The sequence below is a fragment of the Aotus nancymaae genome, unplaced genomic scaffold, assembly GCF_030222135.1.
Source record: "Aotus nancymaae isolate 86718 unplaced genomic scaffold, 86718_ANA_hifiasm-v0.15.2.pri h1tg000011l, whole genome shotgun sequence".
Taxonomy (NCBI): domain Eukaryota; kingdom Metazoa; phylum Chordata; class Mammalia; order Primates; family Aotidae; genus Aotus; species Aotus nancymaae.
Window position 1 is genome coordinate 57846290 of NW_026988422.1, and position 23664 is coordinate 57869953.

The 23664-nt window shown below is 42.6% G+C and overlaps 1 protein-coding gene and 1 long non-coding RNA gene across 5 annotated transcripts in view; both read left to right on the forward strand.

Annotated features, from left to right (window-relative positions):
• Positions 1-13839, forward strand: part of LIN52 (lin-52 DREAM MuvB core complex component) — a 129894-nt gene extending 116055 nt beyond the window's left edge. For all 4 annotated transcript variants that reach the window (XM_012438242.3, XM_012438238.2, XM_012438240.3 and 1 more), the window contains one exon: positions 11200-13839. In XM_012438242.3, coding sequence (XP_012293665.1) covers positions 11200-11255 — 56 coding nt within the window. In that variant the 3' untranslated portion in view covers positions 11256-13839. The remainder of the gene's footprint in view (positions 1-11199) is intronic.
• A 615-nt stretch (positions 13840-14454) lies between these two features.
• Positions 14455-23366, forward strand: LOC105707288 (uncharacterized). The gene is made up of 2 exons (XR_001105033.2): positions 14455-15759; positions 21680-23366. It is a non-coding gene; the product is annotated as an uncharacterized LOC105707288 (long non-coding RNA).
• Positions 23367-23664: the final 298 nt, after the last annotated feature.

Consider the following 23664-nt stretch of genomic DNA (forward strand, 5'->3'; position numbering starts at 1 on the left):
AAAACTGACGCTTAGAAAAGTAAATTACTTGTTTGTAGTCTTAAAGTTTGAAATGGGGGCTGGGGTTTTAATAAAATCTAGATCTGTCTAATTCCAAAGCCAGATAAGATAAAACCTTTTTTAGTGTATTGCATTGCCTCTCTTAACCAAAAAGAAAGCAAAAAATAATGAGTTGAGTAAATGGTTTTGATTCTTATTTTAACCTGAGAGAAATACATATTTTTTTTTCTTTTAAAGCACTCCTGTTTATCACTGGATTATTACAAATTCAAAATATATGTGCTTGTTTTATTTGGGGATATTTGTTGTGTAAGAAAATAGAGGAATATGCCTTTTTGTCCAAGCTAAATAAAATAACTTCAGTATCTATTTTTATTGTTTTTTATCTAATGATGGTTCTACCTTCAAAATACCATAGCAAAAATATATCCCAGATATTTCTAGTCTTTTCAAATTATGTACCTTCTAAGTGTCCTATTGATTTATTTCACAAATATTTGTTAAAATCTGTGTGCAAATACTTTACAAGTTTTGTTGAATTAACTTTCAGAAATGTAGTAGCAAAAACATTGTACAGGGTTCTGTAAATAGCCGTAAAGTTAATTGGGGAATTTTTTGTCTTATGCCAGCACTTATTGAGTACTTAACTGTGTTATCTTTAAGTCTCACAATAACTCAGTAAGGTAGATACTTCCACTTGACAGAAAAAGGAACTGAGGCAGAGAACCTACGTAATTCATCTGAGATCACCATCTAATATGTGATAGATTTACATCTAAGGTAGATTAGGTTTTCTGTCATAAGTACTAAAAGTTCCTATTAAACAACAAAATAGTTTATAGGGAAGTACTATACTCATCCTCACAAGTATTTTAAATTAAATCCATAATGTTGTTCAATGAACCATACACAAAAATTCATAGACATTTTTCATGTGTGCCTTAAACTAGAACTAGCTGCAGTTAAAACCCAGATTCTAATTTTACAAACAAGGCCACCTCTAACAATATTAAAATAAAATGATATTATTCCCGGCTTAAAGAAAAATTCTCCAATAACCATAGGAGTGCTTGTGGTATGAAGAGAGCATCTTAAATCTTGATGCAAGTCATACACAAAGTGTTACTGCGATGAAAAAATAGTGGCGTGAGTAATACCTGCTCACAGCCCAAGACACTTGATGTATCTTGGGCCTCAGTGTTTGTTGGATTTTACAATTTCATAAGCAAGATTTGTATTTTTTTTAAAAAAGTTCTATATCTCTGTGTGTTCCACTTGATGTCAAATCTGTATTCTTAGGTTGTAGGGTTTCATTAAAAAAAATAAATAATCTCAGCCCCTCCTCCCTCCACCCTTCTTTCCCCCCATACTCATTTTATATAATATGGTAATGATATCACTGCAGCAGTAATTACGGGTCATCTTCATTTCTTTCATCTCTGCCTGTTCTGATGGCTTCATTCCTTTGACGGAAAAGATTTGGCTCTGGGTGCTATGATTATTTTGTTAAGCATTATTCGAATAGACAGGAGTGAGAGAAATTAATCAATCCAAATGCAATTAGCATCATGTTTAACCCAGTGATGGACGTCTCAAGGTGAAACAGCCAGGGGAGTTTTAGACATTATTATTCAATCCAGTGGTTCTTATCTAAATTATAATCAAGAGAGGTTTTTATTGGCTTCTCAATGTGAAGATGTAACTCTTTCCCTGCCCTGAGGGTCAAGAAGACTAGGCCTTCATCATCCCTAGACTTTAGCTGTTGCCAGCACCTTGAAGTCGGATAGACAGCCAAGGCAGGAAAGTTGTCTGAATATGCAAGTCATTTGAAATTATCTGTACTGTGATCCTGGTCTGATTTTCCTGATAGTGGAACCTAGCCTATGAATAAGTTATTCTGTCTAACTTGGGGCAAAATATTTTGTTTTCTGATCAAGTCACTTTGACTAGTTGTTATTCTTCTATCTTAACCTTAAATGATAGATTATTATTGCTGTTCCTACTTTATGGATGAGGATATTAAGACTGTGAAGCTACTAGCCTTTGGTCATAATAAGTGTTTCACCAGGATGTATTACTATGTAAAGGCCCTGAAGCATGAATGTTCTGCACAAATTTATGAGTATTTAATAAAAGTTCTAGCCCCCAGAGTATTAATTCATTGCTTTGATCTCATTGCCTTTCATTCAATTGAGTTTTACCCTTGAAAAGGAAACCAAGTAAAACTGTGAAATAGGCCTGTCAGGTCCTCCAAAAAGGAAACAAAATACAAATAAGAAGTTGTTAGCTCTCATTTCTCTAACACAGATCTTTGGGGTTATTTTACTATTGTTTTGGTTTGTTTTTAGTAGGGAGAAGGATGATAAGAAAGATTACATTTTTGAAATCTAGTCTTGTTTTCCTCTTAAAAGAGGGCAGGGCAAGGAGAGTTGATGGAGAAACAGTCTTTCACTTGAATGCAACATTTTTCAAATGCCTGACAATTAAAATTCTTCTACTTCTGCCTTCAATCATCAGGCATCATGGCTGACACTTCCCATATTTTATGTTCCTACTCGATGTTTTATATTCTGAAAATAAATCTGTTGGCTGGATATTTCTGTCCTTTTTTTCTGTTATGAAAAGCCATTAAAATTATTTTCCATATTGGAACTGTCCAAATTTGTTTACCTGCACACTGAGTCCTGGCTTTTCTTTTTCATATTACTTCTTGGATAAAACACTCTCTGCAAATGGGCCTTACTATGAATTGAAGAAAAAAAGTTTGATATAAAATTATCTTTCTCAGACTGGGCATGGTGGCTTACTCCTGAAATCCCAGCACTTGGGAGACTGAGGCAAGAGGATTGCTTGAGGCCAAGAGTTCAAGACCAGTTCAACATAGCAAGACCCCATGTCTACAAAATATTAAAGTTAAAAAGTAAAGCAAATAATAAAATTCTCTTTTTCAGAAGTCACTGGAGAGAACATTGTTTTTGGCCACTCCACCCTTTTGGAAGAGTCCTAATAGAGAGCCAAGATACCCAATAGAAAGATAATCTAGAAAGTGTGCTCCCAAAAAGACTTTTTAGAGAATACTGAGGACAAAAATTTTGATAGTCTGTAATAGTTTGGTCCAATCTGTTCTTTTCTCAGATATATAGTATTTTAGACTCCTTTTTGTAATTTTTTTTATGCCTAAATAACTTTTTTTTTATTTTTTGGAGAAAGAGTCTCACTCTTTCGCCCAGGCTGGGGTGCAGTGATGTGATCTTGACTCATTGCAACCTCCACCTCCCAGGTTCAAGCGTTCCTCCCCCTTCAGCCTCCCATGTAGCTGGGATTATATGCGTGTACCATGCCTGACTAATTTTTGTATTTTTACTAGAGACAGGGTTCCACCATTTTGCCCAGGCTGGTCTTGAACTCCTGACCTCAAATGATCCGGCCGCCTCCACCTCCCAAAATGCTGGGATTCCACACTTGTGAAAAGTCCTGCTCTTTTCACAATATTATGTTGTCTCCTTTGAAGGTTAGCACTGCTAACCTTCAAGTGCTACTTATATACATTTTAGAGACAAGTAAGATTTACACTAAAGACTATCACTTGTGTGTACTTCCCCACAAGAGTTGATTGAGAGCAGTGAACCTTATTAAAGTTATACCACTGCTGAGGGCCACCAAGTGTCCTAATGAAGTGAAATTCCAAAAGAACCCTCCTCATCCAGTGACACTGTATGCTTTTCACAGTTCCTTCTGCTTTTGACAGTGACTCTAGCACCAGCTGCTCTCATATCATAGGCATTAAAAAGTGCTTAGTCCTTGACTTATTGATCACTTAGTGATACTTTTCCTGTGGAGATCTGACACTGAACTGGAGCGTGGTAGAGAGTCTCAGTCTGGCAGACTGCCCTGAAACTGCTCTGCTGTACACCAGCTCTGTGCCAGAGCCACAGGGAAGCTGTACATTCCTGCAAGACAGAAATCAGCATTATAAATCACATTGCTCTCTTTTTGTTCTCTGCCAGTCCACCAAAATACCTGTTAACTGCTAGCTCTATCTTGAAGGCAGCATGGCCTTTAAGAATAGTCTCTTTCTGTGGGAAAACATGTCTTTGACTTTATTTGAATCTTCCTAATATCTCGTACATAGTATGTGCTCCATGTGACTGCCTTTGCTCTTTACCACCCACTCCATGCTTCTTTTCTGCACAGTACACACTGATAACTGATTGGTGGGTCTCTTTTGTCATAACTGTTAGAATACATTCAAGAGGCCGGGCACAGTGGCTCATGCCTGTAATCCCAGCACTTTGGGAGGCTAAGGTGGATGGATCACCTGAGGTCAGGAGTTTGAGACCAGCCTGGCCAACATAGTGAAACCCCATCTCTATTAAAAATACAAAAAAATTAACTGGGTGTGGTGACAGGCACCGGTAATCCCAGCTACTCGGGAGGCTGAGAGGCAGGAGAATTGCTTGAACCCAGGAGGCAAAGGTTTCAGTGAGCCAAGATTGCACCATTGCACTCCAGCCTGGGCAACAAGAGCTAAACTTTGTCCCCCCCAAAAAAAAAAAAAAAAAAAAGAAGAATACATTCAAGATTTCAGGGACCAAAAAAGTAATTTTTAAATAAGAGTCAAAACTATAACGAATGGCATTATTTCTATAAAAACATCTTTTGTGAAGCCAATTACATAAACAGTCTTTAGCACATTGATTTAAACTAAACTGGGATTTTATGTGTTCCTTTTGGCTGGAAGTATCTGCTGGTATAGTTAAGGAAGGTAGCTGCCTCCACCTAATACCTGACGTTACTCCAGCCAGGCTTAATATGCCACAGTATATGTTACACAGATGCAAGTCATTAGTGTTAACCATTTGTCTTGCATTGGAGGATCTTTTTAGAAATAGTGAGGTCTCCTTTTGCCACTCCTGGTGCTGTATGTGTGCTTACTTGGTGTAGACCTGGTACCTTCTGTAAAGCAGCAGCTAAGGAGACTCCAGTGCACACCATGACTGACAAGAAGACCAAGGAAGGAGGCAAGACTGAGAACAGTGGTCATATTAATTTGAAGGTCGAGGGGTAGGATAGTTCAGTGGTGCAGTCTAAGATTAAATAGCATACACCACTTGGTAGACTAATGAAAGCTCGTTGTGAACAACAGTTTATCAATGAGGCAGATCAGATTCCAATTTGATGGGCAGCCGATTGATGAGACAGACACACCTGCACAGTTGGAAATGAGGATACGATTGTTATGTTCCAGCAGCAGACAAGAGGTGTCTGCTACAAAGGGAACCCGCTCTTTACTCCAGAACTCCAATCCCACAGACCAGGAATATGTTCTCAGAAAACTAGAACTCCATTGCACTCTATCCTGATTACAACAGTGTGGATTTTCTCTGTTCTTTCACTTATCCCTTTCTTATTCCTGTATTGTGCATAAAGTGACTGGCATTTATGCACAAGCATATTATTGCCTTTTTATTTTTTTAAACTAAATGGCCAATCGTATGTTTTGATCAGCATCAGATGGAGATTTGATGGGGATAAATACTGATTCTGTGGTGATGCCCCCTTTCTCCATTAGTGGCATGCTCATTCAGCTCTTATCTTTGTACTTTATTAAGTTATTTTGCTCCCATCATTTAACAAAAATCAGTAACAAAAAATCCGTCCATGCTTGAAGCTAGTAGTTCAAGACTGGCCTAGGCAACAAAGCAAGATCCTGTCTCTACCAAAAATTTAAAAATTAGCCAGGTGGCGCATGCCTATAGTCACAACTACTTAGAAGGCTGAGGCAGGAGGATAGCTTGAGTCCAGAAGGTTGAGGCTGCAGTGAGCTATGACTATACCGCTGCACTCCAGGGAGGGTGACAAAGCGAGACCTTGTCTCTTTAAAAAAAAGAAAAAAAATCCTTCCATACCTTGTTAAATTGGAGAATTTTGCAGTTTTTGACTTGTCATTCTAAAATCATCTAGGTTTTAGACTCTGGTACATACCTGTTATTGTAGGGCAATATGTCTTTAGGTAGGGATAAGTTACTCTAAAAGAAATGAATCCTAGATAGTTTTCCCATCAAGCATCCTATTGTTTAAATAAAACATCTTGTTTGAAATGAAAGAAATGGTTGTATAGTAGCTAGCATTTACTGAATGCCTGTGTGACTTTGTATTAATCCTACCTTGACTGGATGAGGAAACGAGCTCAGAAAAATAACTTGGTAATTTGCCTATGTGGCCTGGGGTCAATGTAAGAGTTGAGGTTCAAATCCAAGCCTATCCAGCGCTAAAGTCCTGCTCTTCTCACAATATTATGTTGTCTCCTTTGTTTCCTGGCCACTCATATTAGAGTCTCCTAAAAGCAGCCTGTTACTGTTTTTCTGAATGTGAGAAAACCAGTGGAAAGTAATTTGTCCCCACCGCATAAACATTTTTAATTATATTGAGGCATAGAAATGTTTAAAGTAGTTTGCATTGGAATTGAAAAACTGAACTATGAGTTTCTTCCACTTCATTAAAAAGTTACTTAATCTTTTACATTGTTCCCTACATAAAAGCTGAGCAGAATTTTATCAGGCAATTGCCTCAAAGTTATAATCTGGACAGTCTTTCTGTAATAAAACCCATATGTCATTGGCGAAAGGTGCAAAGCCCTGGCAGAGAGGGCTGGTCTCGAGAGATATTCTGCACCCAATCTCGTTAACCAGGGTGCCTCTGGTAATCCCTCATCCCCTCACCAGTGAGAAATCAATCTGTACCACTGAATCTTTTTCAACCAGCCACCAGAAAATTTACTGCAGAGAAGGCAGTTTGGGGATAGTCAACGTGGAAGGGGAGCCAGAAGCAAGGCTAAATGTAGGATGGAGGAATTGGAGAGTCTGAAGAAGGGATTATATTAAACCACACACCACCTTCAGAGCAGGCACGGTGGAGTCCTCCTTTCAGCCCTGACCTCTCCAAGTAGACCCAGGTGTTTACAGCTGCCGTGACCTGATAGCCCTGGAAAAACTGTGAAAGTAGGGGGTAATAGAAACAGTGTAAACCTGGAAGTTGATTGTAGTCTATCCATTTGCTGTCTCTCAGTGTGTAGTAGCCAGTCCCCTCCCTACACTCTCTGCAGCATTTCACGTGTTAACCCTATGCTGACAGTCTCAATTGTGGCTTTCTCAATTTGTGATCTATGTATACTATAATAGGGCCTGTAATTCATGACTTGATGTAGGGGTCATGCTTCTCTCTTACACAGCATACACCAGTGGCTGAGGACCAGTGGACCCTTCTTGGCATAGTTATTAGAATGAAAGCAATGTTACCTTCCTGATAAATCTTGTAATCTTAGCAATCCAGAATCAGAAAATGGTTGACAGGCCGGACCCAGTGGCTCATGCCTATAATCCTAGCACTTTAGGAGGCCAAGGTGGGCAATCACCTGAGGTCAGGAGGCCAAGACCAGCCTGGCCAACATGGTGAAACCCTGTCTCTGCTAAAAATACAAAAAATTAGCCGGGCATGGTGGTGCATGCTTGTAATCCCAGCTACTTGAGAGGCTGAGGCAGGAGAACTGCTTGAACCCGGGAGATGGAGGTTGCAGTGAGCCAGTCACTTGAACCTGGGAGGCAGAGGTTGTAGTGAGCTGAGATTGCACCATTGCACTCTGGCCTGGGCAACAAGAGCGAGACTCTGTCTCAAAAAAAAATTAGTTGACAGATTTCACTGACTCTAGATAACACTATCTCCCAATCTTCTTGTCTCTAGAATTGTTTTCTGTATAATACATTATGGGGAACAAAGAACCAGGAGAAAATGGAGGAACTGGGAGTGCCAAGCTGAAGAACATGCAGTCTTACCCTGGCCATTCATTCTAGAATTATCAAGCTATAACCATTGTGAAGAAGAAGGGACAGAACTAGGCAGGGGGAAATAGAAACAGCTTTCTCTTCTCTGTAAGCAGGCAGTAGTCATCTCTAAAGGTTTTTACCAAAAGAGATTTGAAATTTCTGATGGGAGCTTAAAAAGCTAAGAGTAAAATACATTTATTTATAAAACCTTACTAGAAGAGGTGTGTGTGTGTGTGTGTGTGTGTGTGTGTGTGTGTGTGTGTAGACGAGGAATACAGAATAGTAGCAGAAGGCTGTCTCCCTACTCCTAATGGGATTTTGTAGCAGCATGTGCGAGTTTGTTTCAGAAGTCAAAAATGAACAGATGTTGGTATAAATTACCTCTGTGTCTGATGTCTTGCAAATTAAAAGCGCGGTTGGCATCACTAAACAATTTCACTAGGTTTGAGGGGGTGCGGTTAGTGGGTGGTGATTACTGTAGCAGGTTGGTAAGAATCTTCGCACTGCAGCAGAGCAAGGATAAAGAAATGAGGAATAAAATAAGGGCTATATGAATTAATCAGAAATGTTAACATCTCTGATGACAAGTGAACAGGAGGGCACGTGCTCTGGAGCAGCCCCTGACCCACAGCAATTTCTCTGTGCACAGAAAGGGGTTGGTGCTTAGCATCTGATTTATAGGGCACAGCCCTCTTTTAGGGAGCGGCTGTGTCATACATTCGTATATCTCCTATATGGGACTGGCGAGTAGGAAAACTTTCTCTCCTCCCATGTAGGAGATGATGTCTTTTGAATTACTTCTACTTTTACAGTGGTTTCCTGCAGCTCTGTGTACTTGGATTAGGTTGAAGGGGGAGGAATGATTGAGTGGAAAAGGGTTGTTAAAAAGGATTGGTTAAATTCAAGGAGAGCTTGCCTCTGAGAGACTTCAGAATATCCATTTATTTTTCCTTTCAAGCCCTTTTGACCCCTTAAATAGTTTGGGTCTTTTAAAATTCCAAGTCTTAAAATATTGGTCATTTTGCCATTTGGGGAAAAGCAGTAAGGAGTTGGTGGGTCTGAAGGTCAGCAGGCAGAAGTCATTAGTTAGAGCACTGCAGTACTCCAGGCCCACGATTTTTGGAACAAGGCTCTGTTCTCTCCAGAGGAGTTTTGTATTGCCTGTGTCTGGTTTCCAGAGCTTCTGCTTCTAGCCATGGTGCAGGATCATTTGTTACATGTTGTTTAAACTTGAAAGTAGGCAGGTAACCCATCTAGTAGAAATAAGTGAGACCCAATCTGCCCAAAAATATAAGTAAATTTCTTTTCCTTCAAGTTGAGGGAAAAGATTCCAAGGAATGGAATTTTTTTTGTTTCCTAGCTTCCCTTTGCACAATTCGTTTGTTCATTCATTCATTCACTCAGAAAATACTGGGTGCGAGAGAACTTGCTTACCCACCTCTGGAAAATGTGTTAATGATTAGCACTATACCAAGCATGTTCATTGCTAACATCCAAGGGAAAAGTAGGGTATTAATATGCTCTTTGTTACAAATGAAGAGACTGAGGCTCAGAGATCTGCCCAGCTCACCCTGCTGCTAAGTGCTAGAACTGGAACGTAAACTGAGTTCAAATCCCATGTTCTCTGCAAGAAGCCGATGCTACCTCCTATGGGCAAGATAGTATGTGATTGGATTTTCTCTAGAGTAGTCCTTGACCCCAATCTCTCCATGAACTTGGCATTAATTTGCATTAAGGGAAATGGTTTTTCTTGCCAAATAAACAAGGTACATTTAAAGAGACTGCCATCATGTAGAGAATGGAGCACTGTTTGTTGATGGAAAGGAAAGAAACTAACATTTTTTGCATCTCTACTTGGTTCTAGTTCTGTGGTGTATTATCATTTATCCAATCAACACTTATTCAGCAGACACTAGGTCTAGCACTAAACAATCTCTGCCTTCAGTTTTTACATTTTAGTTGAGGAAGACAACTAAATAAACAAGTAATTGCATGCAAGTCTTACAGGAACTTTGCTTGTGCAGGATTTGCTGTAAAACCACGAAAGAAGGAATGGTCTCTTTGATTTGGGTCAGGGTGGGGTCGTGGGTACCTGAGGCAAGACCCAACGCTGGGCTTTGATGCCTAGTTAATGGAATTTCCTTTCCCTTTGTTGGAGCGCAGGAACTAGTGAAAGATGGGAAATGTATAAACTGAAGTTACCAAAAGCCTCCCTATGGTGCCAGAGGTTGTGTTGTTTTATTTCTTCATTGTACAAGAAAACAAGAAACTGTTAAACTTAGGTTGGGGCAGAGGGAAGCTGAGCTGGAGGCCATTCATCTAGCTCCATTTGCTCTGGACTTGGGAAAGGCAACAAGGAGGCCAGGGTGAAGGTCCTTCTCATTCCTGCGAGCGCCTCCCCAGCCGCCTTACTTCTTTGGCCAGGATGGAGACATGTTCTGGGGAGACCACACAGCCTGCCCTGTGCCAACTGCATGGTTCCAGGAGGCCTGGCTTCCAGAGCCAGCCATCAACCATCAGAACTTTCTGCACTGTTAAATCCATTTAAGAAATCTAAAAACATGGCCTTGCAGGATGAGGATGAGGAAGAGGGTGTTATACTACATATGCCTTCTAGATCTAAAATGGGGGACCTCTGGAGTGGCCCTTGTAATTGAGAAATGTTTTACTTTCAATTTGGAGCCTCATATATAGGAAAGTAGCTGTATAAACCCACTTGTAACTACAGCACTCAAAGATTGATGGTGCTGAAAGCCGGAGAAAGACACATAAACCTTGCCTGGCTATATTAAATATCTAAGAACTGACAATGCCAAGGGAGAGAAGACCAAAGCTCTATAAACCCTACTTTATGACACCATCCACAGATGAACTGCACTGAGGGAATATAAACCCTGTTATTACAGTATCCAGGGACTACCACTGCTGAGAGATGGGGTAAATGATCTCTAATTTTGATTTGAGATTATAAATGTCCAGAGACCAACAACCCAGAGAAGACTCTAATCTTGGTTGGGTTTTAGGCTCCAAGAGCAAACACCTGAGATAGTGAACATGAGTATTAGGTTCGATTCTTGAGACAGATAGGTTTTTGGGGAATTCCCTTGTGATTTGTTTAAAGGTGGATGATAAACTCTTTCCCAGTCATTTGGCGTGTATCTCAATTGCCAACTTCAGAGTGGCTTTGTACCATTTTAGTTGTATATAGTGGTTTGTTTTACCCCCTTTTAGGAGGTTAGTTGGTAGTGATTGAATCTGTTGTGAAAGCAACTTGATATACAATTTAAATCAATCTGCATTTTAAAATTAAATCTTCCTGTGATTCTTTTTTCAGATTTTAGGTTTTACTGATAATTTGTTTGCTTTGTGATTCCAGCCAGAGAGATGACACGGGGGAAATTCCTCAATATTCTAGAGAAGCCCAAGAAGTAGCAGCTGCTTGTGGACAGGATGTCCTGGGGTCCAAAACCAAGCTCCCTTCCCGGTGCAAGTCTAACAATGCACACCTCACTGCTTCCTCCAGAGTGGCCAGAGGATGTACCTCCAGGACTACCCTCTCCCCTGCTCCTGGCACTCTTCGCCTCTGAGGACATTCGGCAGCAAGAGAAGAATCTGCGCTACCCAAGGATCATTGTGGTTACTCAATCCAGCCTCCAGACTTTAACCTTCTTAGCCTTGGATATTGGTAACAGCTGAGGGCATATCATTCTTAAAGGTCAAAGTCCTGCTTTCTCATGTCCGCAAGTGATTCAGGAGCCCCAGGATCTTACGGTTGATTTGACTCAGTGATGGCAGAGTCAGTTGTGACATGTTGATTGGATGGGTTCTTTTGGATTGTCCTTGATCTCTTAGGAAGTGTTTATGATGTGAGGAGACCAGAGACTGACTAGATTCTGGACCAGACTGTGCAGCCTGACCTGTGAACTCTCCAGTATATATTAAGTTCCAAGAATCCCCAGCAGGAGAAACCAGAATCTTCTAGAAATGTACACCTGCTTTTTAAAACTTCTTTACCTCTTATGATAGTCCCATTTGCTTTTCATTCCTTACTTCCCAGCCCCACCTTCCAGTTCTGACTTTGGGCAGAGGGATCCCTGAGTCCCTCCTGGAATTAGCTTGTGTAGTGAAAGGCCCATGCAAGGTTGCCTTGGGGTCTAGATCTGAAGACCAATGTAAAGGTAACAGAAAGGACTTTTGAGTTCTAATTAATCTGTTACAAATTCAAGCAAGAAAGTCAGTAGAGCCTCAAAGACAGGAGAAACTGGATGGTTTACAGGAGTTTCCATTTGGTTGAAAGCTAGAAGCCCTAATTGACCTTAAAGGAACATACTATGGGATGGTAGGATTGTCCCCTCTGACAACATATATGAGATAATTCACCTATATAACAGAAACACACACACACACACGAAAGAGAGTCTTCTGACTTAAATACAGCTTTCTTGGAGTTCTTCACCACTTATCTGTCTCTGTGTTAGAATCTGAAAATCTAGCCCATGGGTAAAATCTATTATCTGTCTTCTGCATATGTCTCATATAAGCCAGCCCCCAGCATCTGACATTTTGAGAAGTGCATGGAGTTTCCTAAACTTTGCACTAAAGAATATCCCAGGGCCAGGCGTGATGGCTTACACCTGTAATCCCAGCACTTTGGAAGGCTGAGGCAGGCAGATCATGAGGTTAAGAGATTGAGACTATCCTGGCCAACATGGTCAAACCTCATCTCTACTAAAAATACAAAAATTAGCCTGATGTGGTGGTGCACGCCTGTAGTCCCAGCTACTCGAGAGGCTGAGGCAGGAGAATTGCTTGAACCTGAGAAGTGGAGGTTACAGTGAGCCGAGATCATGCCACTGCACTACAGCCTGCAGCCTGGGTGACACAGCGAGACTCTGTCTCAGAAAAAAAAAAAGGATATCCCGGCCAGGCATGGTGGCTCATGCCTGTAATCCCAGCACTTTGGGAGGCCGAGGCAGGCAGATTACTTGAAGTCAGGAGTTCGAGACCAGCCTGACCAACATGGTGAAATCCTGTCTCTACTAAAAATACAAAAATTAGCTGGATGTGATGGCGCATGCCTGTAGTTCCAGCTACTTGGGGGCCTGAGGCACGAGAATTGCTTGAACCCAAGAGGTGGAGGTTGCAGTGAGCCGAGATTATGCCACTGCACTCCAACCTAGGGGATAGAATAAGACTCTGTCTCAAAAAAAAAACAAAAAAGAGAATATCCCTGTGGCAATAGTCTGATGGTGTTTGGACACAAGAAAAGTTGTCAAGTTTTGAGTTGTGAGTGTTTGCTAGGGCATGGCACCCTTCAGTTTAACAGCTGATCCATTAACCGTTTTCTGACATTTGTGCCTTGTTCTCATGCCAGAATTAATGCTGGATTTTTCTCTCATTTGACCATCCATGTAGTTTGACTTACTGAAAGGAAAAAAGACTGAACACAAGATACAAAAGATGAGTAGGAGAAGTAAAGCATTCTCCTGGGGTGCTACATAGAAGGTTAGGTTGTAGGGGCTTTGATTTTAAGTTAAACTTATTATTGATATTTCTGTATCTCATTAAATGCGGTTGAAGAGTGTGTGTGTGTGTGTGTGTGTGTGTGTGTGTGTGTGGCCAAAAAATAGTGCCATAATGTCAAATTCTTCCTTTACTCTGTTTTTGAGAGTTGATGACATCAGTCACTTTTAAGTGTTTGGGGAAATTGAGTGTAATACCACCCCCAAACCAACTCAAGTCTGTAACTGGAAGCCAGGTAGTTGGTTTTCTGGTCTGCTTTGGCCTCTTTCTTTTACCATCATCCTGTTCACCAGCACTTAATGTAAGTAGATGTTTTAGAATTGCAATATTTATTGGTTTTGTATTTGTCATCCTTAGAAATGTTAATGATGTATTTTTATATTAACAATATAAATTTATGTACAATGTGTGTGTATATGTATTTCAGGATGTTAGAGGATTGTACTTTGTATGTGATAGTTGCTGTGTCTTCATAATAAATATGTCCCTTTTACAGGAGGGTGAGTTTTTCCTCAAAGGGCCAAGTTATATATTTAAAGAAGAAACCTCATCAGAAAGTACAACTATAATGATAAATAACCCACTGTCTTCCCCTTTAATATACTTAGTCGATAGTTTGGGGCTTTACAGTCATCTACTTGGTCTCCTACCTTCCAGTCTATCCTACCACTGCTCAACTCCCTAAAGTAGTATTCAGAAACCTTTAATACCTTCCCGTGTCTACTAATGAAGTCTCAATCTCTTGACCTGGCATTTTAAGACTCTCTACATGGAATCCTAATCACCCTTCAGTTTGGTTTTCTTCCTATCGCATATATGAAGTCTGTTCCAGTTACTCTCAACAAGTCCCAGTTTCTCACCTGAGTGCCTTTGCTCCTGCCTTTGAGTTCCTAGAAGGTCTTGCATCCCTTTTGCATCTATCAAACCTATGTTTCCTATAACCCCCGATGATCTAGCTGGAAATGGTCTTTACTCTGCATTCCTATAACATTTACCCATATCATTTCTGTGACTCTTACCACACTCTGCCTTATGTTTAAGTGGTCTAAGTACTTTTTTTTTTTTTTTTTTTTTTTTTTGAGATAGTTTCACTCTGTTGCGCAGGCTAGAGTGCAGTGGTGCAATCTTGGCTCACTGCAACCTCTGCCTCCCAGGTTCAAGCAATTCTCTGCCCCAGCCTTCCTAATAGCTGGGATTACAGGCAGGTGCCACCACCCCGGCTAATTTTTGTATTTTTAGTAGAGACAGATTTTGCCATGTTGGCCAGGCTGGTCTTGAACTGCTGATGTCAAGTGATCCTCCCATCTCAACCTCCCAAAGTGCTGGGATTACAGGCATGAGCCACTGTGCCTGGCCCTGAGTACATATCTTATTGCCCTACTAAATTCAAAGCTCCTCAAGGTATGGTTGTCTCCTACACATCTAGTTCTTCAGTGTCTTCTTTGAACTGGGGGTTCAAACCCTATTTGTTTGCAGACTTCCGGTTACACATGATAGATTGAAAACAAGTATTTATCTGCCACCTACTAATACTTAGTGTGGGTTCCTTTTCAACCATGTTCAAGAACTAGAAAAGAGGAAGTACTCATTACTGACTGCTACTGCTATCCCCCATTGATAGTTTACCTGCTCTAGACCAGAGTATGCCCTTTTAAAGAAAGCATTACATTTTAAGGAAGACAAATTGCTTCTCATCATCATAGGCCCATCATTTATTTCCAAAAAATAAAAAATAGAACATCTGGATGAACAGTAGATTTCTGTGATCTAGAAAAGCATGGTTGATTGACTAAGTAGGGACAGTGTTATTAATGTTCTAAGTCTTTAGAGACTATTTTTCCAGTAAATAATTGTTTATTATTTGCCTACAGATATTTTTTTCACTTTTCCTTTGCCATTTCAAATATCATCCTGTAAAGCCTCCAAGCTGTGAGCAGCAACATTCTGAAAAGCATAGTGTTGGAGCTTGGAGACACGTTTGCAGATTCTTATTAACATTTTTTCTTACCAGCACTCTCATTACTTCTTGCTGTCTTCGGTCTCACAGAGTCTAGGCCTCTGCTGATTTGCTTGGCCTGCCTTCCATAGGTTAGAGCACTTAAAGTTCACAGGGTATTAATTGTGTTGATATTGAAATGCCATCATTCATTTTTCTTTATCTTTTCGTTACCCAATTGTCGTATTTTTTAAATGGACTAACTGCTCCATGGTTTTAGTTCTCTAGATGCTCTTCTGGACTCTCCCAGATCAAGGCAGAGAAAATGGAACTGATGAAAGACATTCCCTTGTCCCTATGGCTTCAGAAGGGTGTTTGAACTTCCACAGGAGTTTTGAAATAAAGCCAAGAAATTTCATTTCCAGTGGGATGCTCTGACCCTTCCTATTTCCTCCAGGATTAAGGCATCACAGGAAGGTGAGTAGGGAGAGCAGGAAGCAAGGAAACGGACAGCGGGCCAAGACGGTTGGTCCCAGAAGCCAAATAACACAATTTCTTACCAGTTCTCAGCTTCTGCACTAACTCCATCTCCAGGCATTTGGTTATGTTCTCCATTTTCTGTTTTCTTCATCCTGTGAGAGCTACAAGGATACCTGAGCCCTATGTGGTCTTTGTTTCATCAGAGAGTCTTGCAACCCCCAGCCCCAGAGAGTGGGCAAAGAGTGGTGTCTCCACAGTTGTAAGTTCTGATGGACTGGAACTGACTTTCCTATCTGTGTAGGCTTTTTGGCATTAGGGGTGTGTGCCCCTGTCTATGCCTAAAGAGGCCACTGGCCTTCCCACCCTTTGCCTGGCACTTTTTCCTCTCGAGCAGCTGGGGGCTTCAGACGATACCAGGTGTAACTGTGAGGCTCCTGGTTGGCGTGAGTGCTGGCAGAGCCTGTTAATTAGCACAGGAACACCCCAGTGCTCCATTAGCCGGGCCAGGCATTTGGAACCTTCCCCTCCTGTGGGCCTCTTCCTCCTAATGAGAGCTGGAAGAAGGGCCCTCACAAAACACTGCCTCAGAATAATATTCTGCTTTGTCCCCACCAGTAACCAGGGCTGACAGGATCACTCTGTCCATTTCTCTTCTAATTAGCACAATTCCAGCATGGCCTGAGCCAGCAAATAGAGAAAAGCGATCAAAAGCGATCGGACAACCGTACCGAATCACAAACACAAAGAGGGCCATTCCCTGTAATTAGGTGAGACAATTCTTCAGTCTTTTCTCGGCTGGAGTTTGCCGCTAAGACTCTTGCTGTTTGGGTCCCAGCAACACAAGTTACATGTCTCCCTGGGACACTAATAAGCCCCAAATTGTCTTCCGCTTCACACAACTCTAGCCAGAGGACAGACACGGGGTGGTGGGGCAGGTGGCGGGGGAGGGAGATGGTGCAATGCAGTGAGGGGACAGGGTCTCCCAACAAGCAGCTGCTATAATAGTTCCCCACCTTCCAGAAGCAGACATGGGCTGTGGGCAGAGAGGTAAGAGTCAGTTGGCTTGAGATAACTGCTCTAGGCACAGCCTGGCCCCTGTCAACTTGAGCTGGAGTCTGAAGCACTGAGAATTCTGACCCTCAGAGGAAGCCCCCTCTCAGCCATTTGCCCCACCCTGTTCATTCACCACCTTCTGTCTGTCGCCTCCTCACTCCTTTCACCTCTGCAGATCGGTGGCATCATCCCTGGAACTACATTGAGCCCTTCATAAATTGTAACCTCTATGCAACTATAGTTACCGTTGCAAAGAAAGCTAATACAGCAATGAGTGAACTCTGCCCTAGAAGACCGCATGATCTGGAAGGGGCGCCCACTGCCCCCTCACTCTGGCCCTCATTTCTAGCAGCCATCACCTTTATGTCTCTGGTTGTGTCTCCAGCCCCTGACTACTATCTCCATTCGCTCTCTTGGAAGATACCTGTTTTGTTTTTTTTTTTAAACAGAAAAGTGGCCCATCTGCCAGGCCAAGAAGCCATAACTGGCTGCACTCCATGTGGCTCAGAGGTTGGCCACTTAATGAACAACAACAGCTCCCCCAGGATTGCAGCCCATTACAGGGATTACTTAGGGCGATACAGCCTACAGCCATAAACTTGGTCATAGCCAGGGACAAAGGAATGCAGGGGAGAGTGGCAGATGGAATCTCAATTAAACTCAACTTGGGAGTGGAATTGGGCTCACATATTTTCATCTCTCTCTTGCCCTCTGCTTTCTGTCCTGATCTATACCTGATGTTTCTGAAACTGACCTCCGATACCAAAAGAGATTCAGTTATGTAGAATCCAAGGAGCCAAAAAATGTAAGTAATCAGAGTTGCATTTTTCCACCTTCTTTTTCTGAGAGACAGAGAGGATAATGATAAGATTTGACTTTTTAAATAACTTTTGGGACATGCCAAAGAATTGATCCAGATTTGTTCAATTTCCTACAGTTTCTTTGGTTATAAATGGAACTACTGGCACATAATAGGTGCTAAAATAAGAATTTGTTGAAAGAATGAACTGTGCCTTGACATTCAGCATTCATAGCCTCATTGCTGCTCAAAGATATAATACGTGCTTGGGGCCAGGCGCGGTGGCTCACGCCTATAATCCCAGCACTTTGGGAGGCCAAGGCAGGTGGATCACCTGAGGTCAGGAGTTCGAGACCAGCCTGACCAGACCAACATGGAGAAACCCTGTCTCTACTAAAAATACAAAATTAGCCAGGCATGGTGGTGCATGCATATAGTCCCAACTACTTGAGAGGCTGAGGCAGAAGAATCACTTGAACCTGGGAGGCAGAGGTTGCAGTGAGCCAGAGGTGATGCCATTGCACTCCAGCCTGGACTACAAGAGTGAAACTCCATCTCAAAATAAAAAGTGACTTTGAGAGAGAGGCAGGGGTGATCTTGTCTAAGTTACTTCTCTCTAAGCCTTGGTTTCTTTAGGACTTTTTCCACTTTAGAGAGTCATATCAGCATCATGGATAAGGGAGCAAGCTCTGAAGTCAGGCTGCCTGGGTGCAAATCCTGTTTCTGCCATCTACTAGCTGTGTGACTTTGGGTAAACTGCTTAACCTCTCTGTGTCTTGACTTACCCATTTTTGAAGTGGGTCCAATAATAGCCCCTAACTACCAGTGTAGTTGTAGAGATTAAATGAGTATTGCAAAGTATTTAGAGTGGTGCATGACATATCTTACCCATTATGTACATAATTGCTTAATGGATATATAAAACAGATTCATGTAGTATTTAATTTTTTATTATACTCACATTTGTTAAAAATTGACAGTCCCTAGGCGGGGCATGGTGGCTCACACCTGTAATCCCAGTACTTTGGGAGGCTGAGGTGGTTGGATCACTTGAGGTCAAGAGTTCAAGACCAGCCTGGCCAAAATGGTAAAATCCTGTCTCTACTAAAAGAAAAACAATAAAAAAAAATTTAGCCAGGGCCTGGCGTGGTAGCTCACGCCTGTAATCCCAGCACTTTGGGATCACGAGGTCAAGAGATCGAGACCATACTGGCCAAGATGGTGAAACCCCGTCTCTACTAAAAATACAAAAATTAGCCAGGTGCGGTGGCAGGCGCCTGTAATCCCAGCTACTCGGGAGGCTGAGGCAGGAGAATCACTTGAACTCAGGAGGCAGAGGTTGCAGTGAGCCGAGATCGCACCACTGCCCTCCAGCCTGGTGTCCGAGTGAGACTTTGTCTCAAAAAAAAAAATTTAGCCAGGCATGGTGGTGGGCACCTGTAGTCCCAGCTACTCGGGAGGCTGAGGTGAGGGAATTGCTTGAATCTCTGGGAGACGGAGGTTGCAGGGAGCCGAGATCGTTCCATTGCACTCCAGCCTGGGTAACAAGAGCGAAACTCCGTCTCAAAAAAAAAAAAAAAAAAATTGGTAATTCCTACAGGGAGAATACAGTAACTTCTAGTTATCTTGACTAGTCAGTTAAGCAGAATACTATTTCTGTAACCCTTCAGAAGAGCTGACAGTTCACTATTTCTCTTACCCACGTCCTTCCACCCACTAAGGCCCTGTGCCAGCATGGACGCTCAGTAGGTACCATCATTGACTCTACAGACAGTGGCATTAAGCAAGGGAGGGAAAGGTATTCTTTGTGACATTGGCAGGTTTCTGAGTTGATACTGAGCTTGGCATACCTAAGCCTCAAATCACTGTCCTTTGCTAATCTTTGTGGTCCTAGTACTTTCTGAGCATCCACGCTTTACTAGTCACTGCACAGGAGGAACACACTTGTCTGTTTTATTTGGTCATAACCCCCTACCCCTCACCATCCAGTCTTCCGCGTTCCTCCATATAGTTTTCTTTCCTCCTTTTCCTTTTCCTTCCTTCCTTCTTTCCTTCCTTCCTTTCCTCCTTCCTTCCCTCCTTCCTTTCTTCCTTCCTTCCCTCCCTCCTTCCTTCCTTATTTCCTTCCTTCTTCTCTCCCTTTCTCTTTCTTTCTTTCTTTCTTTCTTTCTTTCTTTCTTTCTTTCTTTCTCTTTCTTTCTTCTTCCTCTTTTTTGTGAGACAGGGTCTCCCTCTGTCACCCAGGCCAGTGGCACAACCTCAGCTCACAGCAACCTCTGCCTTCTGGGCTCAGGCAATCCTCCTGCCTCAGCCTCCAGAGTAGTTGAGACCACAAGCGTGTACCACCACACTTGGCTAATTTTTTTTTTTTTTTCAGAGATTAGGTTTCAACATGTTGCCCAGGCTGGTCTCAAATTCCTGGGCTCAAGTGATCCACTCACCTTGGCCTCCTAAAATATTGGGATTACAGGCATGAGCCACTGTGTCTGGGCCAGATAGTTTTCTATGGTGTGAGATTTGTCAGGTTCTCACTCCCTTTCCAGGACTGAGCAGCGTCCACTCAGGCCTCTGCTCCCGTGGCAGCCTCCTTTGGCCTTTGCCTTCTCTGGGAGACCCTGACCTCACTCTGCAGCCTGAGGCCTCAGGGTCAAGCGAGGCTGAAGGTCACATCCCAGGGCCTTCCTGGATGCAGCCAAGCCCCAGGAGCCAAGTTGGCCTGAGCCAGTGACTTCACACAAAGGAGCAGCTGAGAAGAGTCAAGTTGGGAGAGTCAGTGACTTGAGGCTGAGTGGAAATGAGAAGTGCTGGCCGCGGCAGGACCCATGAGGGATGTGTGAGGATTGAAACCAGAAATGGTCTCTGAGGAATGAGGGAGGGGGGGCTCATGTTAAGGCAAGGTCCTGCGAGTGGCTTCACTTGGCCTCCTGCTTCCCACCATCCACCTCTGCCGCTGCTGCCTCTGCTGCTGCTGCCTCTGCCTTTAAGTGGCCCAAAAGCCATTCAGATGTGCAGCTGTGGAGAAAATCATGGTACATTCCCATAATGAACTGCCATGCAGCCATTTAGTATGTTTGCAAAGAGGTTATGATATCATGGAAGAAATGGTTTTGTTGTAAGGATAAGTGAAATAGCAAGATGTAAAATTATAAATACAGCAGTGTGGGGCGGTGAATGGAAGGTAATAGACGAAGGTGGTCACAGTGCTTGCTGCCTGGTTGGAGGAATATGGGGTATTTTTGTTTTCCTCTACATTTGCCAAACTCTACAGAAACAGGTATTGAATTTATAATACACGGAGAAAAAAGCCTCTGGGGCCAGACGTACAGATTTTTAAAGCCCTGCTTCTCAGCTCAGCCTATTATCCTGCACACATGCGCACACATACATAGTTCTTGGACAACCGTTGCATATGGCAATGAAATTTGTTCTTTTATATGCAAATGTATATCAATCTGTACACCAATAAGTGTTTACTGAGCACCTAATAAGCATCCAGCTGTGCCCTGGGATCTCTACTCCACTGCAAGTAATGTGGAAAAAAACAACTTGTTTCCCTATTCACGACAGTCCCATCTCTCCCCACACTCCTCAGAGCCTTTGCCCAGGAACAGAAAAAAACGTTCAGTCAGTGGGTGTTCAGTGTTGCCACACAGCTATCCTTTTCCCAGTCTTTCCCTACCCTGAGAAAATACGTCTCACCTAACTTTGCTGTAGAGTCTTAGTGTTAAATTTCCCCAGCTCTTGGGCATACAGTGCATTTCTTCAGATGCTGTGTTTGTGAGAGTTTCCTTCACTGCTTCTCCCTGCTTACCTTCCCCTTCCCAGTTGGGAGAGGAGGAAGAAAAGATGAGTTAGGGGGTCCAGAGTAGGAATGGGTCAGAGAAGAGTCCGGGATTATACTCATGTTTTCATCACAGACAACCAGGTGGAGGCGCTGCACTATCAGGAAAGAGAAGGAGGTGCATTTCATCTGAGTTGGGGTCTGAAAGACACGAGGGGTGTGGCGGAGGTGGTTCTCACTTTTACTGGGAGACAAGTGTGTATATAAAGTCAATTTCCCTGCAGGATGAGAAGCGTAGTCATGGAATTGCTAAAGAAGATGTAAAACCCTCAGGACCAAATGACATGAGAAAATAGTGGAGAAGAATTGACCTTGTCCCCGAGAAGTGACTTGACCACATCAGCCCCAGGTACCCAGAATCTATAAGCCCACACATCTGACTAGGCCTTGGGCTAGAAAATGGGGGAAAAGGGGGAGAGCTCCCCATTTTCCTTGATAGAAATAGATGTTGCAATGAGTTAAAAAAAAAAAATTCCATGCTTGCCACATCTGTTCCCTCCTCCACTAGTGTATGCACTTGTCCATCCTGTTTTCCAAAGAGAGACTGCTTTCTGCCCAGCTCAGGTGAGCAAAACAAAGAAGGAACAATGTCAGCCATGTGTAGCCCTGAATCCTGCCTGACTGTTGCAGTCACTCTGGGGCTTTCAGCCAGAAGAACTGGGGTGGCCAGATCTGATCAGCCTTCCAAAGGAGAGGAGAGCACTCCAGAACAGACGGCTGAAGCAGTTGTTACAGCAGCAGGACCGCAGGGCAGGCGACACTTTACAACATCACCAAAGATTGATGCAAATTGGTTTGGTTCTGACCCTGTCACACCAGGAAGGATAATGACTCCAGCAGCGCCGGGCATGGGAGGGGGCACGTGGCGGGGGCCGTGAGGATTGGTGTCTCACTTCACATCTTCATTAATGATCTGAAAGACAGGGGTAAACAGCATGCTAATGAAACCTGCAGATGATTGGTGTTACAAACCCCAGAGAGGACAGAGAAATAGCACAACGAGACCCAGAGAGCTTAGAAATATGGGCAGGAGACTGTCAAATGAGACTCGTCCTAGGAAAATGAAAGTCGACGTGTCAGGGAGGAATGATGAAGGTGCCTCTGGGTGGGGGCCGGCAAACCTGAAAAGCAGGGTCAGGAGGTTGAGCTATGTGATAAGGTTTGGGGTGTGTTGGCAGGAGACAGAGGAGCTGACCCTGAGGACCTACAGGACAAAACGCTCGTGCATTTCTGGTCAGGACTGACCGTGGGGCCAACAGTTTCTGCAGCTAGGGGACCAAGCAAATTGCACTGACCCAAGGGCCTGTGTCAGCCCCTGGGCCCCTCTGCAAGCCGGGACCTCTGATTTCACAGTCACAAGCTGTACCTATTTGCACTCAAGACACTAAAGCTAAAAATGCCATTTTGACCCAACCTGCTATTTTCCTAAAATGAAACGAGCCAAAATACATCTTTAAAATTTTGTGCTAAATTATTGGGGATAGGATATTCGAGAGCAGAGAAAAGAAAAAATGTTCATATCTTCAAGGATTTCCCATTCAATAAAGATTTCTCGGAGGTGTAACTCATTTGTGTTAAGTGCACAAATCTTAAGTGAACAGCTCAATGACTTTTTCCTTGACCAAATCACTTCACCTCACCAAGCCTTGGTTTCCTCATCTGAAATGAGCATAAGAGTAGAACATACCTCATACCTGTGTTGTGAAGATTAAATCAGAATCTGTAAAGCCCCTAGGGTATAGTAAGTACTTGCATATGGGGTGATTATTATTACTGTTTATTATCCTCTAGTTTTATTCTTTAAGCTTCACTCTTAGCTCCCTAAGTAAATTATTAACTTTTTGAAGTCAAGGACTAAGCCTTAAACTTCTTTTCAGTTCATGGATGCTGAATAAATCCTTGTTTGATGGATTAATGTGTTAGAAAATTCTTTTCATATAAATAATTTTACTCTTACCCAACCCAGATCTACTGTAAATGAAATCACTTTCTTCAGAGTAAAATAAAAACAAGTAAAATCCTGATATCACAAGAGTGTTTTGAAGACAAAACATCCTGCCTTGAGTCTGCTAACACCACGTGTGCTGTCTGGTGAAATTTTAGGCCAGAGGAAATCCCAGCCTGATGATTAAGAGCTCAGCTTTTGAGTCCAGTAGGGTTTGAATTAGGTTGACTAACTGTCTGATTTGCTTGGAACTCAGGGTTTTCC